General features: G+C 39.6%; 3 protein-coding genes across 3 annotated transcripts in view; 2 read left to right on the forward strand and 1 right to left on the reverse strand.

Annotated features, from left to right (window-relative positions):
- The first annotated feature begins 708 nt into the window (after window positions 1–708).
- LOC123670482 (transient receptor potential-gamma protein) lies at window positions 709–9162 on the forward strand. The gene is made up of 14 exons (XM_045603976.1): window positions 709–1074; window positions 2061–2591; window positions 2684–2918; window positions 3115–3255; window positions 4851–4990; window positions 5245–5491; window positions 5667–5796; window positions 6179–6374; window positions 6754–6945; window positions 7028–7069; window positions 7323–7506; window positions 8005–8371; window positions 8472–8817; window positions 8927–9162. Exons 1-14 carry the CDS (start codon window positions 724–726, stop codon window positions 9098–9100), a joined length of 3276 nt encoding a protein of 1091 aa, XP_045459932.1. The 5' UTR covers window positions 709–723; the 3' UTR covers window positions 9101–9162.
- A 6606-nt stretch (window positions 9163–15768) lies between these two features.
- LOC123670063 (caseinolytic peptidase B protein homolog) lies at window positions 15769–19758 on the reverse strand. Its single transcript, XM_045603572.1, has 6 exons — window positions 19244–19758; window positions 18549–18600; window positions 17247–18165; window positions 16827–17037; window positions 16334–16616; window positions 15769–15970 (listed from the first exon to the last, which is right to left on the reverse strand). Exons 1-6 carry the CDS (start codon window positions 19440–19442, stop codon window positions 15769–15771), a joined length of 1866 nt encoding a protein of 621 aa, XP_045459528.1. The 5' UTR covers window positions 19443–19758.
- Window positions 19759–20058: 300 nt separating this feature from the next.
- Window positions 20059–26882, forward strand: part of LOC123669985 (uncharacterized protein KIAA0930 homolog) — a 58558-nt gene continuing 51734 nt past the window's right edge. Inside the window, exons 1-2 of the mRNA XM_045603490.1 lie at window positions 20059–20227; window positions 25964–26124. Coding sequence (XP_045459446.1) covers window positions 20119–20227; window positions 25964–26124 — 270 coding nt within the window. The 5' untranslated portion in view covers window positions 20059–20118. The remainder of the gene's footprint in view (window positions 20228–25963; window positions 26125–26882) is intronic.

Below are 26882 nucleotides of genomic sequence, written 5' to 3' on the forward strand. Positions count from 1 at the left end.
ACGTCGTAATGCGTTGATGCTCAGCGGTAAATTATGGAATTCGGTAGTTCGCGAGCAGCTGGAATGTAGTTATTTTTGTAATATAAATAACCAAAAAATAACTACTCGAGTAAGTTCATTACTGCTAAGTATTGAAAATTTCCTTACACCAACGTAGCAATTAATGGAGTAGACTTATTTCAATGACCTTGGAGAATTGACAGCACTACATATACTTTGGAATTGTTTATTACAGTAAATATGTAAATTTATTTGTATACAAGCCGTACACCGTACGGTTATATTATTTGCTTTAATCTAATATCCGATAAGACAAAGACAAATATCCGACAAGCGATATGTTATAATAAATTCTAACATATCACTTGTCGGAAGTTAATTTCCGCTTGAAAATATAGTTTTCTCACTCAGCGACTGTTTGTAAACCACCGCCGGCCGCACTCGATGATCTCTCGTCGGTTAATAAGAAGTCTTAATACGCAATGTTTAATTTAGGTCAAATTTATTTTTGTTCAGCGTCTTATAAAATTATAGCAGGTTTTGAGCCGTATCTGAAACATCAAAAACTAATTAAGGTAACTTTACTTCCCAATTCTTTTAAATATGCATGGGTTACGCACCCATTGTCGTTTTATCACAGAAATAAAAAAAGTCGTGTCGCTTCGAAAATACTGTCTAGTTTATTTATTGACCCTCTGTCAACAGCGACACAGCATACATGGTATGACAGAAGAAGAAAATGTGGTCCGACCACATCAGGAGATGGCGGTGCTGTCCCTCGAGGAGAAGAAGTACCTGCTGGGAGTGGAGCGCGGCGACGTGGCGGGCACACGGCGCGTGCTGCAGCGCGCGCGCGACACCGGACACATCAACGTGGACTGCGTGGACCCGCTGGGCCGCAGCGCGCTGCTCATGGCCATCGACAACGAGAACCTCGAGATGGTCGAGCTGCTGCTGGAGTTCGGGGTGGAGACGCGCGACGCGCTGCTGCACGCCATCTCCGAGGAGTTCGTCGAGGCGGTGGAGGCGCTGTTAGACCATGAAGAACGAACGAGGAAGCCGGGGGAGTTGCACGTGAGTCTGAGACTGGGACTACTTTAAAATTTTAAATGTCAAGAAAAGCATTTTCAATTATTTGTGACAATTTTATACAAACGTGGTCAGACAATGACAAGAACATATTTTTTTCATGCATGTTAATGCATAGTTTCTATGTAACGTTTCATTGGAAACGAACTCATAGGCAACAGCAACAGCGCTGTTGTGTAATTTTTTGAATCAATAATTTCTACATTCTGAATACCAGTATGAAAGCTGAGAACGATACGGAATATACAATGGCAAATTAATAACATCGACTTCTATTTATAAATGAAACAGACAATGTCATAGCTAATGTGATGCAAATAGTTAATTCCCATGGGTGTCTGAAATGGTCACTCAATTTATTTATTTGCCAGTTTCATCAGTTGATTAACTAATGTCACGAAATTCACACGAGGCACGATAAACTTATAACACAATATTATATGCACATAATAATTGTATCCCCACTTCCATAGAATATAAGCCTGACTACTATATAAGCAGCGTTCGTTAGTTTTTCGCTCGTTCATTAGTAGTATGGAGACTAAACGTTCGCGAACCAATTCAAATGTAGGTAATGGTGGGAGCGTCGTTGAAACAAAAACCTACGTTACTGGTTGTACAAATAACAACGATATTGTTTAATATTAATCTATTGATACATCAGTAATTTGTCTTTAACGATTCTGTCAATATCAAGATTAATATCAATTGCTGCCCGGCGCAATGACCATGTGATGGAAGTGTGATGTGGTGATAAAAACTAAAGCTTTTGTCAATTTGACGAAATAATGTGCAGTTTAAATTAATTATGCTTGATTGTGGTAGATTAAAAGCATGTCGCACGAATATTAGGTTTAAGCCGTATGTGGTCGCAGATTTTTCTTAGACAACGCTGATGCAGACAGAATTATACAGAATTGAAATTAATTATTAACTAAAAAATACCAAATACGAAATATAATTGATTCCAGAGCTGGGAGGCGCTGCCCCCGGAGACTGCGACGTTCACATCGGACATAACTCCTCTGATCCTGGCGGCGCACCGCGACAGCTACGAGATCATCAAGCTGCTGCTGGACCGGGGCGCGGCGCTGCCCGTGCCGCACGACGTGCGCTGCGGCTGCGATGAGTGTGTTAGATCGCGTCGCGAGGACTCACTACGACACTCGCGTTCCCGCATCAACGCCTACCGAGCACTCGCCTCGCCCTCCCTCATCGCTCTTTCCTCCAAGGATCCCATCCTAACAGCTTTCGAGTTGTCATGGGAACTCCGACGATTATCGGCCTTGGAACACGAGTTCAAAACGGAGTACCAGGAGCTACGTGTTCAATGTCAGGAGTTCGCTACCGCGCTGCTCGATCATACGCGTACTTCCCACGAGCTACAAGTTCTGCTTAACCATGAGACGGGTTCACCGCAAGCGCCGCTTGCTGAGCCCGGCGCGCCGGAGCGGATGCGATTGTCTCGTCTTAAGCTTGCTATAAAACTTCGACAGAAAAAAGTAAGTTATTTAAAAACGGGACTTTCTTGGGTTTGGGTGACTACGAGTAAGTTGTACAAATGTTATAGCTACTTTGATATATGTGATTGCAGTTCGTAGCTCACCCCAATGTCCAGCAGTTGTTGGCATCCATCTGGTACGATAGCGTGCCGGGATTCCGTCGCAAGAACATGCTGCTTCAAGCTGCGGAGATGGTGCGGATCGGCGCCATGTTCCCTTTGTACTCTATTGCTTACATCGCTGCACCCCACTCCGCGGCAGGGCGGACGCTGCGGAAACCTTTCATCAAATTCCTGTGCCATTCGGCTAGCTACTTTATGTTTCTATGTCAGTATAATAGGCCTGTATTATGTAAAATTCTTAATTAATTGAAAATTCGTATTCAATATTTTACATGTTAAATTTACATTAATTTTAGATGCTCATTTCATTAACGAAGAGCCTGAGAAGGGCAGTTTGAGCTGAAATAATTGCGAGGGTCTTACTAGAAATGCAAGCACTTAAAGTCCGTTTCGGCCAACAGTCCTGCTGATCCTGGCGTCGCAGCGCATCGAGACGACGGGCCCGTGGGACGTGCACCACGTGGCGCCCGACGACACGCCGCTGTCGCGCCGCGGGGCGCCGCCCTCGCTCGTGGAGTGGCTCATCCTCGCGTGGGTCAGCGGTCAGTTTGGTTTCCTAATTTTTTAATAATTTTGATTTTTTCTTATTAAGTGCTAATGGATTACTGATATTTTAATCCCTGCCTTCAAGGGAACCATACCAATATAATATTCGTGATAACAATTGTGTTTGCTCGCTTACGAAAAGAAACCGACTTCAGTTACATCGAGAAGTAATGCAACGTAGGTAGACGAAAAAATCAAGTTAAGTAAATACGCGGTATCAAAGGTTACTTAAAAAGTAAGTAAAGTAATTTAATTGGGACCACAAGCATCGACTTCTGATTAAAACAAGAATTATTAAAATCGGTACACCCAGTGAAAAGTTAAACGGTATAATACAATGTAGGTCGATGTAAAATAGTAGTAGTAATAGTAAAGTAAATACGCATTATTAGATATAAGTCGATAAGTACTTGTCAGATCTCAATTAACTTCAAATGGAGACATGAGACACACCACCTTTCGATTAAAATAATCATCGAAATCGGTCCACCCAGTCAAAAGTTCTGAGGTAACATACATAAAGTAATGTGTGTGTGTAGGTACTTATGTACGCACCTAAGAATTTATACTTCATGGGCTAGCTAACTTCAGGCTGTCGGTTTTTTATGACGGTGTGTGCGCGCATAGTTAAAATTTACTGTTATCATTTTTAACCGACTTCCAAAAAAGGAGGAGGTTCTCAATTCGACTATATTTTTTTTAATGTATGTTACAACAGAACTTTTGACCGGGTGGACCGATTTCGACAATTTTTTTTAATCGAATGGTGGTGTGTGCCAATTGGTCCCATTTAAATTTATTTTGAGATCTAACAACTATGTAGTTTTCGAATTATATCTAATAATGCGTTTTTACTTGACGCTTTTTTCGTCGACCTACGTTGTATTATACCGCATAACTTTCTACTGGATGTACCGATTTTGATATTTCTTTTTTTGTTGGAAAGTAGATATCCCTAGTTTGGTACCATGATAAGGAAACCAGGATCTAATGATGGGATCCCAGGGAAATCGAGGGAAACTCTCGAAAATCCGCAATAACTTTTTACTGGGTATACCGATTTTGATAATTTTTAATTTAATCGAAAGCGGATGTTTATCATGTGGTCACATTTAAATTTTATCGAGATCTGATAACTACTTTTTGAGTAATCTTTGATAACGCGTACTTACTTGACTATTTTTTCGTCAATCTACGTTGTATTACTCGTCGATGTAATTGAAGTCGGTTTTTTTTTTTCGTTTGCGAGCAAACACAATTATTCCCTATCGCGCCAAAAGAAGTATAACTTCAAAAAAGTACACGCGAATTGAGAACCTCCTCCTTTTTTGCAAGTCGATTAAACAGTACCCGTTATTTAATTCCAACAGTGCAACGATTCATTAATACATGTTTTGTATTGATCAGTGTTTTAAAGAGACGCTCGGCCCCGAAAGCAGATAGACAAAAATATAAAATATATATAATAAGAATTTTGGGCATAACTATTGATCGAATAATGTCCTTTTTAAAGTATTTTCAACGTCCAGAATTGGACGTGTTCGATCTAATACAAGTGTACATAGCAATAAAACGTTACGCGTACCTGCAGGGTTGATCTGGAGCGAGGTGAAGCAGCTGTGGGACATGGGGCTGCGCGAGTACGTGCACGACATGTGGAACGTGATCGACTTCGTGACCAACTCGCTCTACGTGGCCACCGTCGCGCTGCGCGTGGTCTCGCACTTTCAGGTCAGATCTTCATCGTCCTTTTAGTTTTGTAACTAATTAAAGTTAATACACAAATACGAGTATTCGGTTAAAATAATTAACTAAAAAGTTACTTCTAAATTATTAAATAGATGAAAACCAATTAATTTACGTAAATAACAAATGATTATTTAGACCTTTCAGCATACCTAACTATTATCGCTATTTTTATTGTCATTCTTGATATATATGTTGAAACTTTTTGAGATTAATTTCGATCACTTTCTGGATTGTAGGTTCGTCGAGAAATGGCAATGAAACTGGAATGGAATCAGCCGCGTGAGAAGTGGGACGCATGGGACCCCATGCTACTATCCGAGGGTCTCTTTTCTGCTGCTAATATTTTTAGTAGCTTGAAACTCGTTTACATTTTTAGTGTCAATCCCCACCTGGGACCTCTGCAAGTGTCACTCAGTCGTATGGTTTTGGACATACTTAAATTTTTTGTGCTGGACATTCTAGTTATATTCGCTTTTTCTTGTGGTAAGTTCAGAAAATATATCACATTTTTAATATTTATAGATATTTACTATTTATTCTGTAATTTAACTTGGGCAGGACACAGCAGGAAATATCCTGATAAAAATTTTTCCACCCTGTTGTTTACAATAATCCCCCAGTTCTTTAAGAATAATGATTAATAAAAAGTATGTTTTAGGTCTCAATCAGTTGCTGTGGTACTACGCGGATATGGAAAAGAAAAAATGTAATAAAGGAACTTCCGTTCCCTCAACAAATGGCACTATTCCGGATCCTGACGCATGCGTCGTTTGGCGTCGTTTTGCAAAGTAAAAACTTTGTTTTAACGAAGACTGTCTTATTCATGCCCACGTTAATATTCACGTCCCTGCGCATCCAATGTACAAAAAAAAAAAACGTACAACTTAAGATAAATATATTTTCAAACAAAAGTTACGTCTAATTTTATTCTTAATAATAATGTTTACAAATCACTTTCTAACTTATAATAACGAAAATAAAATATAGCCTGACACTGAATAATGTAGCCAAATACTCTATTTAAATTATTTATTCAGTGTCCGGTACGTAAAAATATACAAACACGCGTACAAAATTTACTTCTTTTTTCAACTAATAGTATTAAACTATTGATAGAAGATTATATCGAGTTTTTTTCACACAATAACATGTTCATTATCTTTCTTCAAGTCTCTTCGAAACGATGCAGACTCTGTTCTGGGCCGCATTCGGGCTCGTCGACCTAGACTCCTTCGAACTTGAAGGCATCAAGATCTTCACTCGCTTCTGGGGAATGCTCATGTTCGGTACTTACGCCGTCATCAATGTTATCGTGCTACTCAATCTGCTTATAGCGATGATGAACCACTCTTACCAGCTCATATCGGTGAGTATTACGTCGGTTATCGTTTCCATATTCTATAAGGTGGACATTTTGAACTGGTATCATATATTGAAGTCGGTATCTTATTTTTGAGGTAGAGCACAGCAAAAAATAACTTGTTTAGATTTGGATCACCGTTTGGGAAGCACCTCAACCTTACAGAAAATTACAGCAAAATAACACTGCTCTCCAGCAGTGCTGTATTCCTTTGGTGAGTAAGGTAGCTAGAGCTCCTGGGAAAAGTCGGAGATAGGGTCGGCAACGCGCTAGCAATGATCCTAGTAATACTGGTTTCCATAAGCTATGGGATCCACTTACCATTAGATGAACCTCAGTCCTGTTTGCCACCTTTGTACTAAAAAAATAACCGATTATTGCATAGGAACGTGCGGATGTGGAGTGGAAATTCGCACGTAGCAAACTGTGGATCAGCTACTTCGAGGAGGGCGGCACGTCGCCGCCGCCCTTCAACGTAGTGCCGTCGCCCAAGTCCGCGCTGTACGCGTGGCGCTGGCTGCAGCGCCGCCTGTGCGGGCACACGCGCGCCAAGCGGGAGCACATGCGCACTATCCGAGTAAGGGTCATCGTTGCTCGAACGGGCCGCTTAATTGTTGTGGGATTTATGTATTCAAATACCTATTTCTTTTTTTTTTCAGAGAAAAGCGAAGCAGGCGAACGAACGAGACTTTCGATATCAGGTCTGTAACTGTATTGGAGCTTTTGTTATTTTTATTGGGATTAACTTATATCTCCCTCATATTTTCCATTCACCTTGCCCGATCACACTTTTTGTAACGCTCTCGTCACGCATTCACCAGTTTATTCCCCAAGTCAAGATCGCGTAAACAAGTTTTACTTCAAAAAATCTTAGGAAATTTTAATCTTTAAGTATTCCTACGCATTGTATATACAAGTAAGTTACGATGTTACATGGAACGTAACGATACGCAGGCGATCATGCGCAACCTGGTGCGTCGCTACGTGACGGTGCAGCAGCGGCGCGCCGAGTGCGGCGGCGTGACGGAGGACGACGTCAACGAGATCAAGCAGGACGTCAGCGCCTTCCGCTGCGAGCTCGTCGAGATCCTGCGCAACTCCGGCATGAACACCTCCACCGCCAACGCGGGAGCTCCCGGTAATAGACTACACCATGCTGTCGTGTTCGCGTTTGCTTTCATTTAACAAAAAATGTAGCTCAGGAGGTATTTTTTTATAAGTAGGTATAATAAAATAAAGAAAAAAATGCTCAGACTTTTTGAAGTTCAAACAAGCAAGGCCGTACAGACTATAACAGCAGAGAAGCCACAACTGCTTTGATGGTTATCATAGTAATGGGGTTTAAGCAAAGTAAGATTTTTACATCTGTAGCCGCCGCACTCACTCTAGGAATAACAGCCATATGCTGACCTATTTGTGTCCGTGACATTGTATTCGTCAAGAAAGGAGTTAGGGCGCTGTTGTGCGATATCTGTAACTAGGTTTTACCATAGTACTATTTATAGGCTTAGGAAAGTTTCTCACTTGTTGTGCAAATGTAAAACAACTTGAAAAAAGAAGTAAGCTTTGTTGCTACCAGCACAATTTTTAAAACTTTATTGAAACAGAAATTGAAGCTAACAATCAGCCCTCTCAGGAGGCGGCGGCGGCAAGAAGAACAGGCAGAAGGAGCGACGGTTGATGAAGGGCTTCAACATCGCACCGGGCGGCTCGCTGGCGCCCGTCGACGAGTTCCTGGCGTCGCTGCACCACGAGCACGGCGGTGCGCACGGCGCCGCGCACCACGCCTCGCTGTCGGCGCTGCTGGGCGGCCGCCTGCGCGCCTCGCAGTCCAGCCTGTCGGACAGCGGCGGCGCCGCGCTGGGCCCGCGCCGTAAGCCGCCGCCGCACAAGCGCCGCTGGGGCACCATCATCGAGGCAGCGCGCGCCGCGCGCGTTTCACGCCTCATCGGCCGCTCGCGCTCCGAGGACTCCGTGTGCGACCACGCGCGACCCTCACCGAGGTGCTCACTTTTATAGACTGTCTTTTTCAATAGTAAAAGAAAAAAAAAAAACGAATGACATATATGGAAACTCATTCTGAACTCACTCTATTTATCCCAGCGGTAGCGAGCGATCGGACTCCGGTAGCGACTCGCAGCGAAGCCCCGAGCGAGTGACTCGCAGCGGCCCCCTGCACCCGCTGACGGCGCTGGCGGCTCTCAAGCGAAAGCGTAAAAAGTTTTCGGACTCGCGCCGGGCGGCCGAGGACGCGCGCTCCCCGGCCGGAGCGGCGGAGGCGCTGCAGCGCGCCAGCTCCGTGCCGGCGCGCGCGCCCCCGGCAGCGCCGCCGCGCGCGCCCCTCCCCCCGCCACCCTCCATCTCGCCCTCCACCACCGCCGAGAGCGTACCCGGCAAGGGCGGCAGCCGAGAGCCATTGCTCGCCAGTCTCGACGACGACGCGCATAAGGTATTCCGGGTCGCACGACCGGTCTAGTTTCACCGTCATCGGTAGATCGACTGAGTGAGTGCTGCGGTGCGCGTTCGACCGTGCCTGAACAGTGTTGCGACTGCAGGAGGCGTGCGGGCAGTGCGGCTACGAGGCGGCGGGCGCGCCGGCGGCGCCGGGCCCCGCGGCGCCGGCGGAGGCGGCGGGCGGCGGGCCGTGCGGGCGCTGCGCGGCGCTGGCGCGGCTGGCGGGCGTCACGCCGCTGCACGGCCACGCGCCGCACCACTCCGCCGGCTGGCTCTAGCGCGCCGGCCGGCGCCTGACTGACGCTCCGGGGACGGCGTGCGACGTCGAGGGGCCGCTCCGGGACTACCGCGAAGATGATGTCATTTATAGCATCGGAGTGGCTCCATGGAAGAGTACTACGATTAGTATGGAAATAACATCAATGAAAAGTATCGAAGAACGTTCGTTCTAGACTGCGTACGTCCCCGCCCACTGGTAGTCGGCATACTCGTTTATCATGCGTACATATGACTTAGTGTTTAGGTAGTCGTAGACGTTTCCTGTATGTTAAGAAACTACAAACGAGGACACATATATCGAACACCAACTAATTAAGTAAGTAGATGCAATCGAAAATTTATAATAGTTCTATGATAAGTACTTAAACTATTTTATATACGACTTATAATATGTATACTAAAGATAGAGTTATTTAGCTAAATCTATAGATTAACAGTACGATACAATAATGTGTTCCAGAATGTTTTCCAGTTATTAGTTAATCGGCCTGCGCCCACAGAAATATTACTATTTTGGGCTAAGATCGAACAAGAAGAAACAGGGATTTTATGTGAAATATGTTGTCCAATTTACTGAAACTGCATTCTATTATCCGTCGGCAAGTGTACGCTGTGGGCTTCTAGCACAACGGTAGCGTATTGAGATCGACAAGGGCATGTGATCCGGACACTGTCACTGTGTTTCACGCCGGTACTGGAGCACTAGTAGCTATTTAATATCGATAACAAAATGACGTCTCAGCAAATCCAGCCTATGTTAAACCTAGGATTGTCATTTCCAACCTTCGTTTGAAAAAATCATCTTATAATATTAAAAGGAAACAATATATATTATAATATATCTCATAGCCTTTCGTAACTCGGTGTAAGAATTTGGTCTGTATTTATCCACATTTTTATGAGGTATATGAAGCTTATTAAATTTATTCCCATAGGAAAGTACTTTCTTATTCTTTCATTTAAATTTAGGGATTTTTGTCCTACACAGACACGATAGTCATTGTAACACGTATACATAAGAAAATCTTAAATAAAAAATCCTTCGCGTTCTGACGACTCGCAACCCTTCTCAGCGCTTCTGACAGCGCTTTCTCCACATTGATTTCGTCCGATGCCGAGGTGCGATCTCGCTAAAAGACACCCTTAAGACGAACGGAATGTGGACATCCCAAGACCTCCTAAGGGCTCCTCTTCTTCCTTCACGGCTGGATCTCAGTACCCGGCCACTCCACCCAGTGACGCTGTAAAGGCCGATAAACAAACAACAGCCGACAGCACTTAACAGGTCGAAATAAGGTCTAATTAAATAAATAAATAAAAACTAATTTTTATAAATCAAATATCATTCTAGCATATTATGATAAAGGTCCCGATAGAATAATTTGCACCGCCCCAACATCGAGGAAAGTACTTATTTAACTGGATTTGCTGCGGTGACGTCTACTTACACTGGGCTGCGTAAGGGACATAACGATATGAGTAGCAATAGGTGCCTAAAATAGATTTAAATAACACTCGCATTTAATCGAAACATTTTGAAATATTTTATAACTAGAATACATAAAAGCTAATAATTAGGATAGTTGACATGACATACCTTTATAATTGGTTTAATTAACAACAGCTGCAGATTTCATTGACATATAAAAATGTGAATTTATATATAACTAATCCGGTATATTCCTGTTATTCATTGTTAGAAAAAAAATGTATAAGGTGTCAACTAAAAAGGATATTTAAATAAAACAATGAAAATGTTTAATTCTGAACATCATTCGATATTATTATTCACGAGCTTTACGTCAATAAAAATGTCCAAATGAATCTTGCTTGAACTTTATGTTGTACCTTAGCTTGGCGACCACTGCACTATTTGCGGTAAACATAGTTCGAGTACCTACTTTAAAAATATTAATTTAATACATCTTTTGGAACGAAGAATGAAATACAGTTTTTGTTACCAAAGTTTTTTCTTTATCACAATATTGAGTTTAGATGACCAATTGTATTTAGACTATCAGCTAATAAATTGTTTTTGAGGACAGTCAAAAATTTTTCTTGAAAGGAAACGTTAGTAGAGCCGAATTATAATTCATGAATCGCATAAAGGCATCGCTGTTGTTAGATAGACCAATTCGTAAGTAGTCTAATAGCGCAATTAGCGAGGCATTGACGATGCATCTAATGCCGTCTGTCACTTTTGAGTGCGTGCTATGTTCTGTGTGTGAGGGCGCACCTCACGTATCGCCTCAGGTCTCTCTTTGAGAAAAAAATATATCGTTGAAATTCTAATATTTTTAATGTATTCCTAATGGCAGAACTGTAAAAGGCTACAATTTCAGTCGAATACTTTATTTATTTACATTAAATTGGGCTCGTATGTAAGAACTGTATGTCAGAAAACATGGCCAATAAATTAGGGCCGCGAGTGTGATACAGCCCGTTGGCTCTGAGAGAGGCGGTGGGGTGCGCGTAATTATAGTTTAGTTGGTTATTGTTGGGTATGCGTACTTGTATCTCGAGTAGAATCACTGGAGGCCTTCACACGTGTTTAGTTGTTTGCGGCGCGACACAAACGAACACGCGCAGCTACACAAACGATTTATATTTTATAAAGAGTTGTTGTTTATTTATACATTATATTTGTATATAACGGTGCGAAGTTTAATAAAATAAGCACTACACGGTGTGTTGTTTTATTTTCAATTATATCCTACTGTTGAAATTAGATTTTTATTAAATGACTAATATGTAAACATGTTCAGTACCTATATTATGAAATAATTACGAGTTTTACCCATATGAAGTTTTAGTTTTGCTGGCGTATACAAAAATCTGTATGATCTATCATTATCAGCCTGTTACACTATAGTCGACTACTGGACGTAGCCTTCCCTCATGGTACGCCATAAGACCCGATCTCTCGCTTTCGTCATCCAGCTACTCCCTACAAGTCGTCGGTCCATCTGACTGGAGGGCTGGTCCGACACTACGTTTGCCGAGCCATGATCTCCATTGGAGAACATTCTTACTCCACCCACTGTATCAGTGCTTTAAATAACTACAGCCATACATTTATTCGCTTTTATTGCGTCAACGATGCGTTGGCGCAATGGTCACAGCAGTGGTTTGTGGCTGTTGTGGGTTTAATCCCCGCACATGACAAACATTTGTATTGACCATACAAATGTTTGCACGGTCTGGGAGTTTGTGGGTCTCGGAGAGCACGTTGAGCCGTCGGTCTCGGTTGTTATCCTGTAGCGTGTGTACATGATAGTGATCGTTATTCATAGTAGGGAATATATCCGCCAACCCACATTGGAGTAGTGCGGTAGATTAAGCTCTGCCCTGCTGAAAGTTCCAAATAAAAAACGATTATTGAATGGAAGTTATTGTAAACTATTGTATTTTAAACAGGGATTCCAAAATTTTCATACAATCAGTGATCCTTCTCCAACATGGGGAACGTGGCCTATGCTCAGCAATGGAATAATAAAGGCTGAAGCCTATACTTTTATTATCTCATAAACATGATCCATTAAAAACCGTTTCTGTGGATTATGTCGAAAAGAGTTGGAAAAGTGAAAACTAGAAGTCGAAATCACTGGATATACTTGTACTTCACAGACTGATTTTATTGACTCTTCGCGCCACTCTAACTTTTAAAAAATCTGTTACCACTGGAACATTATCTTAAATTACGGAAGTCTGGAGTGGTCAGTAGAAAAACCTAACCTAAAAGTACCGTATAAAAAGACTTACGACCATTCAGGTTTTTTCTGTGATTTTCAATTATATTCTAGATTGTTTTTTTGCTCTTACTCATTTTCCAAACAAATCAAATTAATTAAGCAATCTAGATTCATTAAATTCATATAGATATATCTAATGGATAATGTGAAGGAGCCTCAGTCTTTAAGATAACTGAATTTAGTAGCATTTAATATAATACGGACTCCTCTCGAATTATAAGAAATTGATTATCTTTAAAAGAATACTCAGTTTGTAAAATTGCATGATTTATTGATACAAATGTAACTAAATCCTCCTGTAAATATCCGGCTAGGGGAGTGCCCCGAGGCTGATGGTTTGTTTCGTGGCAAAAATATTAAAAAAAAAGCTCTTGTGTCATGTTATATCATATTGTGTGTATGTGGCATAGAGCAACACGAAGGGGAGTAACCATGCACAGGCGTTCCCCTCTGTCAAGGTATAAGACCAAATGGTCCTATGCGTACAATAAAACTAGTTGCAGTCGCGATATAAAAGATGGCGTTACCTTTATATGTAAGTATTTTTTAATCATATTATTACTGTATACTTCTTTTAAACCTTTTTTAAACTTAAAAATTACAAAAGTTATCGGTCGTGTTGTTTCGGATTTGTTTACCAACACAGGCCGCTCACCCTTATACAATATGCGGATCGGTCGAGCGACTGATCCGAATCTATTTCCGACAAGTTGCTGTCGCCGAGCGATAGCGTTGTTACTGGTTTGTTTGTTGATAGTCATCGATAAAAACGGCAATAGCAAAGGAGGAGAGAGATATATTTGAGATTCTGATTTATTTATAATATAATATTGCGAGCTAAATTTTATTATACCTACATATTTTGATAATAAAATTGCATCAAATTAAATAAAATGCAATATTTACGAGTATTAACACATTTTGCTAGAATGACTGAACTTCGACCATAATGTTTTATATTAATTTTTGCAGGTTTCCTAAAATATATTTAAGGCATACATAATTGTGTTTGCTCGCAAACGAAAAAAAAAACCGACTTCAATTACATCGACCAGTAATACAACGTAGATCGACGAAAAAATAGTCAAGCAACTACGCGTTATTAAAGATTTCTCAAAAAGTAGTTATCAGATCTCAATAAAATTTATATGTGACCACATGATAAACATCAGCTTTCGATTAAATTAAAAATTATCAAAATCGGTACACCCAGTAAAAAGTTATTACGGATTTTCGAGAGTTTCCCTCGATTCCTCTGGAATCCCATCATCAGATCCTAGTTTCCTTATCACCTAGTGCGTAACAACAAGGACAGTTGTAACAACTGTCCTTGTTGTTACGTGGTAGGGTTCGAAGGATTTGGAGAGAAAGACCTGCTGACTCTTTTCAAGACTTTATTCACAAGCACTAGGTCCAACACAAAGCACTAGGTTCAAACACTAAGCACTAACAATGTCCTATGTCGTAGCCAATGTCGTAGGTTTCACTGGTACCACTCTTGATCACTAGTTTTCACTCTTGAAGTCGCCTCGAAGATCGCTCAAACTGAACTGTACTCGCTCGCCTCCCTGCGGCTATTTATATCGGCCGACACGAGGCCCAGACCATTCTGGAAAGTTCGCGCATGTGCCCGGTTTTCGAGACTATACTTCTATAAAGTTCCACAATAGTTCCTCTAATGCCATCTAGTATTGAGTAGAGAGTTTCATGCTATCGCTGTCTTTGTGTGGTTTCAATGGTTGCCGCTAGATGGCGCTAGTTTCTTTGCGTGTTCGTAACAATATTGTCACAATAAACTAACCCGGACGCCCACAAGAAATAGTATCATTTTCTCATCATTGCATTTACGACTTTCAAGTGTACAAATGGTAAGATTAATAATGGAAAAATATACCAGCACAAGCATTTCTTTCTTAATACATAAAGAAAACCCACAAAAATGCATTCGTCATATTTATAGAAAACAAATCGATTTTAAAAACCAGTAATAGATACAACTGTCACTGGTTTTTAAAATGATATGAGCATATACTTTATTTTTGACATGATAATTATTGTAGTACATAATAAATAAAGTACATCCTTATAATAACACCTTATCTTTGTATCACTTTAAAAATCTAATTTCCCTAACCGAGTACTTGAATTTATCGATAATGCGTATCGACAGTTGTTCAACCACGGCTGAAAGCAACTTGTCAGTGTAGTTGCGGCATGTCATTATACTGTAATGACACACAATCTATCTATGTGTGTGTGAGAAATGTAAATGTGTTTTTAATTCAGTATGTGTGAGTTTCGAAGTGACAGACGATTATTTTTGTGTGAGAATTAGATAGTGCATGTGTGTGATCACCCCCGCAAAAAATGACAGACAGTTTTGTATCGCTAAAAACGCTATGACTACTTCCCTTCGTGTTGCTCTTTGGTATGTGGTAACATTCATCTGTATTGCTATTTCATCTGCACCTAATTACTGTAATTTTTTTAAATATTGATTCGTACAGAGTTGAAGATTGGGCTGCTGCAATGATATTTAAAAAAATGCTCTTGTGTATTAACTGTGGTTATGTGGTACATCTGTATTGCTATTTCATTTGCACCTAAATTTATTACCACCTGTAATTGATACACACCTGTAATGGTTACACCTGTAATTGATTTAAATAAATTCCTGCCGATTGTTAATCCTGTTTAAATCAATATACTACTAAGTACTCTTCGAGCATTATCAAGAATAAAAAAAAAAATGGATCAAATATTCTTTGGAGACTTGGTAGCAGCAGCAGGTAGCGTTTGGTCGCTACGTTCGATCACAACAAGCTCTAATGTACGAGCATCAGGCGCGGCAGCCGGGGAGGGGGGGGGGGGTGTAAATGAAAGTCCGTGCAAGGTTCAAGTAGTATGTATTGCGGTCAGAGCGCGGCGAGGTCGAGCGGCACGTAGTCCTGCGCGCGCGGCGCCCGCACGGCCAGCGTGAGGCGGCCGGCGCGCGCCGCCAGCAGCACGCAGCAGCCGCGCGTCACGGCGTCGCGCTCCGCCGCCAGCGCCAGCTGGCTCACCACGCGCCGCTCCACCTCGTGCTTGATGGAGCGCGCGCCGTAGTGCACGTCGTACCTGCAACGCGCCACTTCGATCTCTCGGGCTAACTGAACGTCAGGGGCGTAGCAGAAAATTTCTCAGTAAAAGACTTGGAGTAGAACGACCGGGGAAGTACCTCGACCTTACTCAATATCGCCGTCAAATAATACTGCTCGCGAGTAGTGTTGCGTTTCTGTTGTGAATGAGGTGTCCAGAGTACCTGGGGAGGGACGGGAGTAGATAATGCGGACCGCTAGCGACGCTTCTAGGTTTGCGGATGTCCATAGGCTACGATAACCGCTCTCCGTCTGTAGCGCTGTGACGTCAAAGCACGACGTGACGTTCTCACGTGCACCGCCACCGAGACTACACCGCACAGAACCAAATGTGAGCGGTTACCCGTCGGCGAGCGCGCCCAGCACGCCGCCCTCCCAGCGCAGCTCCACGTCGTGGCGGGCGCGCGCGCGCTCCGCCCAGGCGCGCAGCTCCCTCTGCACGAGCGCGAGCAGCTCCTGGCGCGAGAACGGCAGGAAGTACACGATCTCGTTGATGCGGCCGAGGAACTCGTCCCGCCCGAAGTGTCGCTTGAGGATGGGCCGCACCACCGTGTCCTTGAACTTGCGCGACACCTGCAGCGCCTCCTCCTCGCACTCGCCCACCTCCGAGTTCTCGTCGTGTTCCTCTGCGGCGATGTTATATTGTTCGTGTTTTTATATTGCATAATTATGTTACATTACAATAAAGTCCGTTGACTGATTCATCATCATTATGCTCAAAACCATTGCTAAAAAATTAAATTGGTAAAAGTATCCTATTTCGTAAGATAGAAAATTACAAACGATTATTTGGAAATTTTGGCTTTTAATTCTCTAACGCTTCAGACTGTACTTACTCCTCGGCTCCAGGTCGTCACCGGTAGGCGGGGGAGCTCCCCCGGACGGGAGCCCGGCAGTTGGTCGCACGCGTTGCTCGGCGCGGGCCTCCGCCTCTCGCCTTAGCTGCAGCCCGTACTGCGCGATCTCATCCGACGCCAGGTTTGACGTCATCACGAAGATCGCGTTCTTGCACTCGATCAGCTTGCCCTTGCCGTCCGTGAGGCGACCCTGGAAATGTACGAAAAACAGACTGAGTGACTGAGTCGCTTGAAGACTTTCTTGCCATCTTATGTTATTTAATATGAGCTTTACATTTATTTTTATTTTTCTATCAACTCAATTGAAGCTTTTTGTACCAAATTTATTTTTGTACCAAATTTATTCTTTAAGACTGACAGCGAGTCTTTTAAAATTTTATATGGGATTTGGCCGGATACCTCGTCGAAAAGTTGAAGGAGAACGGTGAGGACGTCGGGGTGAGCCTTGTCCACCTCGTCGAAGAGGACGACAGCGTCCGCGCGGCGGGCGAGTGCTCGCGTCAGCTGCCCGCCCTCTTCGTGGCCCACGTAGCCCGGCGGCGCGCCGATCAACTTGGCCACCTCGTGCTTCTCCTGGTACTCGGACATATCCAGCCGGATGAATGCCGAGGGGTCGTCTCGATGCATGTACCTGGCCAATTGTTTTGCTAATTCCGTTTTTCCTATTCCCGAGCTTCCCAAAAAGAGAAAGACTAGCGGGTGTTCCTCGTCCGCCCAGCCGTTTTCTTTCCGGCGCACGGCCGCTGCAACCGTTTCTATAGCGGCCGTCTGTCCGACGATGTATTGTTTTAACCTCTGTTCGAGAGGAAATCGACGTCGTTCTTCGGCTGCGGCTGCTGCAACCTTTTCCTCCCAATGTCGTATGTGCTCGAGGATTACGTCTCGTGTGGGGGAAGGATCCCTGGCGTAATGAAGCGCTCGTCGGCCGGCGTGGTCTCTAGCAGTTGGATCGGCGCCGGCCTCGAGAAGTGCCGTGGCAGATACTGAAGAATCTGCTAGCGCTGCGTAGTGAAGTGCCGTCCAGCCTAGAAAAGACGCACGAGCATTCATGGCACTACAGAATTCATCCTCTCGTCTCTGTAATACTTCCAGTGGATGCAGTCCAGTGGCGGAGGCGGTTGCGGAGGCACCCGCGTACTGTTCGCGAAGGTCGGGCTTTGCTCCAAGGCGGAGTAGCTCTTTTACTGCTGCTGACTGGTCGTTGGCAGCGGCGACCATTAGAGCGGTCCAGCCGAGCGAGTGTCGCCGGTCAGCAGGACCACCTTCTTCATCCCCACCACCAGAACTTCGGCCATCGTTTTTGGCTGTTTCCACTTGCCTAAAAGAAAATTACGAGTCATTAAGCGTTAATGATAGTTTATGTATTATAGGGCTCCTGGAGACACAAAAAGGCAGGTGGCACAATAATTAAAAATTTTAATTTATTAAAATAGAAACCAATAAAAGCTAACCAATATCTTAAATTCTAGTCATTTATAAGATAATTTAACCATCTTGTATATTTTTTCTAAATCATTACCCTAATCAAAGTGAATTTAGGTTTTAAGGAACTTGTAAAAAAAAATACAAAAGCATAGAAAAAAATAATTAAAAAAAAATATTAAAAATGTCAAAAGAGTTTCAAACGCAGGTAAATAACAAAAGTTCAATAATTCCACCTATTTCTTTGCTTCAGATGCTATTAATATTATGTCAACTTACTTTCTAAGTTCCTGGACATTTCCAACTTTTGCAGCTTTAAAAAACCTTTTTTCTGCAAAAAAAAGAAATTTGCTAATCAGAAGATTTATTTCATTTATGCATATCCTATCTATCATATTGCTGGGAACCAATTATTATTTTTATGTAGTTCCACAAGTAGTCAAATTCAAGCTAAAACTTGAGGGTTGGTGCTTGAGCAATTATTCATATTATAAAGTGCAAACCTTTTTGGTCCACGTATATGTCTTTATGGGTCTCCCCATAATGGCTTAGAAAGTGGGTAAAGTTGTCAGTGCCGATATAAACTTGATAGCATTTTTTCAGTTCTCTTTTTTTGATTACATATCAAGAAATATTTGACTGATAAAATGGAGTTTTTTTGTTCAAAAGAAAAATATATGATAAATTTTTATTTGGATAACATTATAAGCTAAATTATTTGTACCTACTGTTATTTTGTAGAATATCACATATAAAGTAACTAAACTGGTCTAAATAAAAATAATTCAATAAGAATTTCTAAATATTTTACCAGTTTTCTTAGAGTTTATTGATCAGATTAATAGCACCATAGTAGTTTTCCACACATTGCGAATAGGAATGATTAAACATTCAAAAGAAGTATGTATTATAGAATATTCTTATTTTAATACGTTTCATGAGTACAAAGATGGCAAAGTATAATAAAAACATACCATTATATACATAATCAGCTGCAATGAGTGCTAGTCCGACTGTGGCTGCATGCAATGCATATCGTCGTCGATTCGAGATGGATAAAGATTTAGAACTTAGGCTGTTTGTTGAACAGCGCCTGACCGGCACCGTTACCAGCCTCACTGGACCTGGGACCAAGCGGAATATCCTTGCTGCTGCAGACCGAATTGTTGACATTGTTGATACCAAACTATGAGACTGTATTGTACTAATAATTGCAGTTTTTTGGTTGAGATTTATATGCAATTTGAAGCAGCATTAATATTTTCCCTCATTTTTAATATTGGGACTGCTCAGTCATATTTTAAGCCTTTTTTTGTAAATTTCTGTTTATTTCGTCGACTTACATCATTATTCTAATTGGACATAATGTGACAATTTTGACGTTAATATTTTTTTTAAACGTCAGAATAGAAGTAAACTTATCAGATTCGTTTTTACAAATCTAATAAGAAATTATAAAAAAAAATTAGAAACATTAATTTATACAATACATATAAAACATATAGTTTTTAATATTAATTTTGCATGCCCAATTATTTTCCGAACGTTTTTTATGTATATAATAGCTTTCAAAAGTCGACATTAGACATGACACTTCAATCAATTTCAATTTCGTTTTGAGGTGTGATAAAACAGAAAATACAGAACTGAGACCTTATAAAATGAATTGATAGCCTTGAATTTTTGTAAAAAGATAGCCTGTACCATTACTTAATAATAGATATTTCGCTATTGCTTTTATATCACAAAAGTGGTTTGTTTATAATCGCCACTCGCTAATGTGTTGACATATGAAGTGTGTCTGTTTGTATAAAAAATTTCGCGGGGATTTGTTTCGTGCTAGTGGGATATGGCTTTGGGTGGATCGACCTTCCTGCACAACGCTACAATGCTGGAGCAACTCCTTGAAGAGATCAATTTCCAGCGAACCAAGGAGATGCGTCAGTTGATGAAGGATGGTAAGTTCTTAATCATTGTTTCGTCTCAAAAAGTAGAATTCTAGTTAGAAAATGTTTTATTGTATTTTATAAATATAATTTCTCTAGTTTTGTTGAACTTAAGCTATTTATTCTTGTCGTTATAGTTGATATTATAACCTAAACAATGATTGGTAAAATGTTTTTTAAAATTTCCTTTGCTTTTAATTAAAAAAAAAAATATCTTACTGTAACGCAGGCAAAAGAAAGTATGAAATCTATATTTTATCTACATATACACAGATAAAATTACAGCAAATGCACATGCTTGTGTGAGAGACTTTTGTCTGGATAAATAACACTCTTATAAGAATATACATGTAATTGTACCGTGTGCTGTAAAATAGTCTTAGGTAAATCAGAATAGCCTAGTCTTATTAGAAATTGCATAAAATAGGATTGATAGTAGGATTTGTCTTGTTAGCCTTCATTGGTAAATGGGTTGTCAAACACAAAAACAATTTTTAATTGGAACCAGTTGTTTCTAAGATTAGTGTGTTTAAAAATTTTTTTCCAGCTTTATAAGTATAGATATTAGAACTCAAATATATTAAAATATTCCCTTCTGTGTATAGATTATTGATGTCTATTGCTTTCTGAAGTTCTAGTCCACTAGATACACAGACATTGATAACTTTAAATACATTTATATTTATTCCATGTACAAATTTATTTTTGATAACTTTTTGCTTCAAGAAGACTGAACTGTATGACACTTTATGTAGAGCTAGTAGGGACCGTTATCTGTTATTTTAAAAGTTCCATTTAAATTAATTATGGCTTGTTTTACCTGTCATGGAAAAAATTAATCCTGCAAATAAGTTAGGAATATACTTTAACAGCAGGAGGTAGAATAAGAAAATAAAAAATAAATAAAAAATTATTTATTTAGAAAAACGTTTACATATACCGTTGTTATGACATCCTTTTAAGTAAGTGTTTTACCTTTGTCAAGATGACCTGCTCTTCCATATTCATACTTATAAAATTAAAAAAAAAACTTAACATTATCAAAATTCAATCAGAAAAGACAAAAAAAAGAGTTTATTTATACATGTTTCTGTGTGTGTATGAGTGTGTTTGTTTGTGTGAGAATAGGTCGTTAGAACCTCTTTCTCCTTAACTAATAAACTAGAACTTTTAGATTCACATTTGCAGATAATAATGTTTCATAAATATAGTGGAAATCGATGGCAAAAAAACATTAATATATCAAAAAAATTCATCAGTGAAACGGGCCCCATAGTCTTACTAGTATCCCAAATGAATCTTTAAATGTGGTTACCGATCTAGAGTGTACCATAATGTTACTTGCAGGTTACTCTATACTGCAACAATTATAAAAAATTTAGATGTTCACTTTTTGTCTCAGTCAATTTGTCTCTATCTATTGCAACAACTTAAACTTTGTTTTCGTAGCCTGTTGACAGTGTTTTAGTTCTTTCATTTTGTTTACATATGAACATTTCTGTTGTATTGTTAACTGTGAGAATAATAAAACATTTGTTTTGATTTTTTCTATCTACATAATATAAATACTTTTTAGAGTTACAGGTAAAAGGTTAAGTATGTAGTAGAGTTTTGTGCAACAGTAAAAATCTTATATTTTTAATAGGTATTCTGTTGGGTTGCACTTAAACTTTTTTTAGGTTTTTGTACAAATATTTAGATAATGGCAGTAATACGAAACAGAAAGAAAAGCTTTGTAAATAGTTATTCATTTGTGTAAAGTTTGCAGCATAATACTGCTCCATTGTAGTGTTTTGTTCTTGTGGTGAGAAAGGTAGCCAAAGCTCCAGTGTCTGAAATATGGCCATTATTAAAGTCTTTGATGTGTATGACTAATAGTTAATCTGGTTGTTGTACCATATATCAATCGCTAAGTTTTCCTAAATATAGTTCAAGTTCTAGTTGAACTATATTTTTATATTCTGTTATACTCTTTGATATATTTGTAAGGACAGTGCTAATCCAAACTAATTGTGTTAGTAAAAAAAAAAAATGTAATGGCCAATTCAGAAAATAATTTGATGACATAGGATCAAATTAGGCCACTAAAATTTAAACTAATACTCCAAAACCAAATGATTTTAAGACAGCCGTAATATTAAGCAATTAAATTTTTGTAATGATTCCATCAAAAGGTAGCTAGAATCTTTGAACTATTATTATACGAGTAATAATAACTCAATGGCTAGAATAATCTAAAATTTGCACAGTGATTTGAACCAGTAGGCTGCGACATACCTGGGTATTGAAATATGGTCTCAGTTTTGCTCTGAACATAGCATACATTGTGTTTTTATATTTTGTTTTTTCTCCAGAAGGCATTTGTATATCTCTTACCTTTCGTGAAAGCAACATTCGTTTTTTTGACATCCTCGTCGAACCTTTTCAATGGATCTCCATAAAAAGTCCCTTTGTTTTTTTTCTCCATAAAAGGTCCATTCTCCAAATTGGTGAATTTTTTTTAACGGTTCTGTTGTTTCAGACATTCGATTTTAAAAATTCCTGACTAAACTACTGATAATGTAATAATAAATATTCTCTGCCATAATACTGTGTCTGTAAAGGTGCGGACTGAAAAGCAGCTATAAGCTGAACCTACGACCTTTTCGCCAGCATTTTTTCTAAAATCTCTGTAAATTAGACTTTAAGAATCAATGTTAAGAATAGTTTTTTTTTGTTGATGAATAAACATCTTTATTATTATTATCTACTATCCGCAACTGTGGATGGCATGTGGGTCGTCGTGAGACGTCCACTGAGATGTTCAATTATACAAACAGGTGATGTATATATTGTCCACAAACACATTTATATATTACATACTGTTTGTCAATACAAGACAGTAGTATTACGAAACAGTAAATAACCTCTCCACCGCAAAGCCTACCAACTTTTAGTACGATTTTTTTTATATCGCTCCTCTCCCCCTCTCTTCCCGTGGGTGTCGTAAGAGGCGACTAAGGGATAACACAGTTCCACAGCTACCACCTTGGAACTTAAAAAGCCGACCCGTGGCGGGATAACCATCCAACTGCTGGCTTTGAAATACACAGGCCGAAGACGGGCAGCAGCGTCTTCGGTGCGACAAAGCCAACCCTGCGGTCACCAACCCGCCTGCCCAGTGTGGTGACTATGGGCAAAACACATGAGTTCACGTTATTTTTGGCGTAAACTTGTGGAGGCCTATGTCCAGCAGTGGACAGTATAGGCTGTAATGATGATGATGATGATGATGTCACAAGAATTAAGTCGGAAATTTGAAATGATTACTAATATTATCTTTTCATAATATATTCATCTACATGTGTCCCTAAATAGGATATTAATAATTATAATTTTTGATGGTAGTGATACTACCCAGTGACTTGTCAAACGTAGGGTAGTCAAATTTACTTTATTATTTGATCTCTTTCAATAACTATAGAATTAAAGTTAATAATTTTTCTTGATCAATTTTAATCGTAGCTGGACTATTCTGTGAGCACTATATTTACCTATATATATGTTATCACTTAATTAAATAAGCGTGTATCTGTGTGTATATTATATTTCATTTTAGTACAGATTAGTATAAATTTTATTAGGCGAGTCATGTTAAATCAAATTAATCAAAAAAAAAAAAAAAAACTATTTGAGTGACTCAAAAATGATTCCTAAAAAAAATCACCATAATCACCAAAACAGTATGGATTATCTTCTATAGCCTGCGCATCCTAATCGCCTGTGTACAATACTAACTCGTAATAACCTTGTATTTAATATCAGCGCATTGTATATAGGTAATATAAATTTGTTCGTAGTATAACATTCATAATTCCTCGTGTTGAACGCTACTAGTGCCATCTATCGGTGAACTTATTTAGAATTAATTTACTTTTTAATTTTGCTCATAAGTCCAGAGTCGTTGACAAAAAACGATCAGAAAGTTTTGTTAGACCACTTAAGGTAATCTTGACACCAAAATCTTTTACTTAATATTTTTATTCTATAAATGACTCGACTTATTAAATGTATAAAATCCTTAGCATTTGTTAAAAAAAAGTGCGTGCGTACAAAGTACACATGTCAGATGTGAAACTTCTTTGCCAAACTAATTTTTAAGTCAAGTTTATGTTTATACAAATCTAAAGCTATAGATTTCCGTTCCAGCGCCATCGACAAAAACGTTGCCGTTACATCTGTAAAAATTTAACCTCATCTTCAACAAGGTTCAAAGGTTCAAGTCTTATCGTTAAGTGTTATGAATACAATGAACAATTATAGTTTTTCATAAGTGTTTGTTACTTTCATAACACCGCGAATTGTTTTGTATAATTTGTAGAAGTCAATTTACTGCTGCTAATCTGAAAAGTTGATTTAGATAATATCGAAAGTTTGCTGTCGAGCTTCGAATAAATATTAAGATTAAATCTAATTCATAACAATGATAACGTTAATTTACTTTTGATGTAGTCTGTTAAGTAAATGATTTAACACATCAGCTAAATCTACTATTTATTATGTTCAAAACACAGTCGTATATAAATGTATTAGAGTTTCACTGGTGTGTGTCGATTGATTTTAAAAAAAATTATTGACGATGATTACGGGGACAAATGAAACGAATGCGATTAGAAAAGACATTTATTGAACTTTGAATTACAACAGCAATGGATAAAAACTGTCAGCAATCGTACTCACTGACAGACATCGACAGAACATCACAAACACTTCGGGTTCCTCTGTAGCTTCAGCGAAATCGTCAAATATTTCCGACAGACCACCAGCGTAAAATATTGAATGTTTTGTATATAAAATTTAAGCAACATGTAAAGGGTTTCTCTCTAATCATTTTACATTTATAGGGAACCCACTTTTGCAGTGTTCTCGACATATAAATGACTACAAAGAGTCTGTCTGTTACGGAATGTGTTAGTAGGCAGCCCCGGTCCGGAGCCCAGTAGGGTTGCTGTATGCCTCGGTGCCGGTGATGTCTATTCATTTCCCCGAAGGACTTTTATTTCACACAAATTATGAAACAATAGATTCAATGAAGTAAACATCACCGTAGCGTTAACATCATCGCATTACTGCAGCTTTTAACAAACAATAAATTAAAAAATAATATGTACAGATAAAAACAATTTCATAACATAAAAACTGACAATATTTTTGAAACTTGTTTCCGTATCCGCTGCACAACACGGTACGATATTATCGTTTCTATGTACAACGCGTGTTCCGCACGACACGACTTACGAGAAGCTTACGTTAAATTAAATAAATAATCCTAGCGTTATGCAGCTGAAGCGTCGAGCCCTGGCAACTTGTGCTCACAAAAGTTACTCGATCACGCATCAGTATAACATAACGATGACAGTATTAAAACTAGCATCTATCACATCTCAATTATAAGTAAAAATACATTTCATCATTAAATAAATCATTTCAATCGATTTGTGAGATAAATACAGCCGAGCGACTGATTATTTTCATGTTTTGTTAGTAACAGAGATTTTAGAAACATGCAAATTACATCTATAAGCATTCAGCAGAGATCTGTCAAATCTTCTCTTCGAAGGCACTTCAAATTTCATATGACCGTGGATTCCTAGTACCTCGCGATAGCAAGCGAACTGCGATGAAATGTAAAACATTGGGAAATAGAGGAATACATAGAATAGAAAAGGAAACTGCGGAGACAAGTGTTGATGTAAATGTGTGTTGCAGACTCAGGGTTCGTGGTGCTGCAGGGCACGACGTACTGGACCGACCTGTTCGTGCGCCACTTCCTCTTCCAGGAGGAGCAGTCGATTGACTGCGACGATCTGCTGTTCTTTGTGCGCAAACGTCACGTGAAGGGATCCTCGCGCTACCTGCCCAAGTATGAGGTACGTGGCTGTCCTACGCTATCAGTCTCACGATCACGACCAGTCGTCATATTACTTATTGTTCCGATAAAGATATCGTTTTATTATGTTGATTACATTTCGAGTGATAGTATTTTATAAGCTCTGTAATCGTAACTGAATCAGATAAAAGCGTTTCGAATTGTTTTGGAAATGGCCAGAGTTTAAATAAGACATTTTACGACGTGGATTGATTTGATATTGATTGAAATTGCCCGCGTATGCTCGTTTAATCGATTATTATTTACGTGTCTTACTCTTTAGTTTAAGAATTAAATATTTAAAACAATACAATTTACTTTAACAATTACTTAAAACTAATTTCCGAAAACCGAAGCTATTCGAAACATAGAGAAATTCTGAAATATTTTATATCCGTAACAGTATACGAAACCAGCACAATATCCATATCGATATCTGGAACTTCAAGTCCATAACATCTCTCGTGTAATATATATTATTTTCAATACAAGGAATAGTGTGGAATTTGCTTTTCAGTTTAAAAGCTTTTAAAACGAGAGACATTAGCACAATTAATACTTTATTCATAAATTTAAAGGAGTCACATCCTTAACATTAAACACATTGAAATATAGTATATGGAGTACATTTGGTTTTAAGTTTGTACACATCTGATTCGCTGCTCCGACAGTGTTTTATCTTCTCGGAATCCAGGCTAGATTAAACAGATTATGCTATCTAATTTGTAAACGCAATTATCTAGTGCCTACGTACGAATG

This window comes from Melitaea cinxia, chromosome 4 (genome assembly GCF_905220565.1).
Source record: "Melitaea cinxia chromosome 4, ilMelCinx1.1, whole genome shotgun sequence".
Lineage (NCBI taxonomy): Eukaryota > Metazoa > Arthropoda > Insecta > Lepidoptera > Nymphalidae > Melitaea > Melitaea cinxia.

Bases quoted from the DNA above. Each gene is read 5' to 3' on its own strand.
- LOC123670482 (XM_045603976.1), top strand. From the start codon at position 724: ATGACAGAAGAAGAAAATGTGGTCCGACCACATCAGGAGATGGCGGTG. The intron at 2,919-3,114 runs GTCAGTATAATA...TTCGGCCAACAG, and splicing joins TAGCTACTTTATGTTTCTAT to TCCTGCTGATCCTGGCGTCG. The intron at 3,256-4,850 runs GTCAGTTTGGTT...GCGTACCTGCAG, and splicing joins CATCCTCGCGTGGGTCAGCG to GGTTGATCTGGAGCGAGGTG.
- LOC123670063 (XM_045603572.1), bottom strand. From the start codon at position 19,442: ATGTCAACAATTCGGTCTGCAGCAGCAAGGATATTCCGCTTGGTCCCA. The intron at 18,601-19,243 runs GTATGTTTTTAT...TTTTTTTTGCAG, and splicing joins AGCTGATTATGTATATAATG to AAAAAAGGTTTTTTAAAGCT. The intron at 17,038-17,246 runs GTATCCGGCCAA...GTACATTTCCAG, and splicing joins TCCTTCAACTTTTCGACGAG to GGTCGCCTCACGGACGGCAA.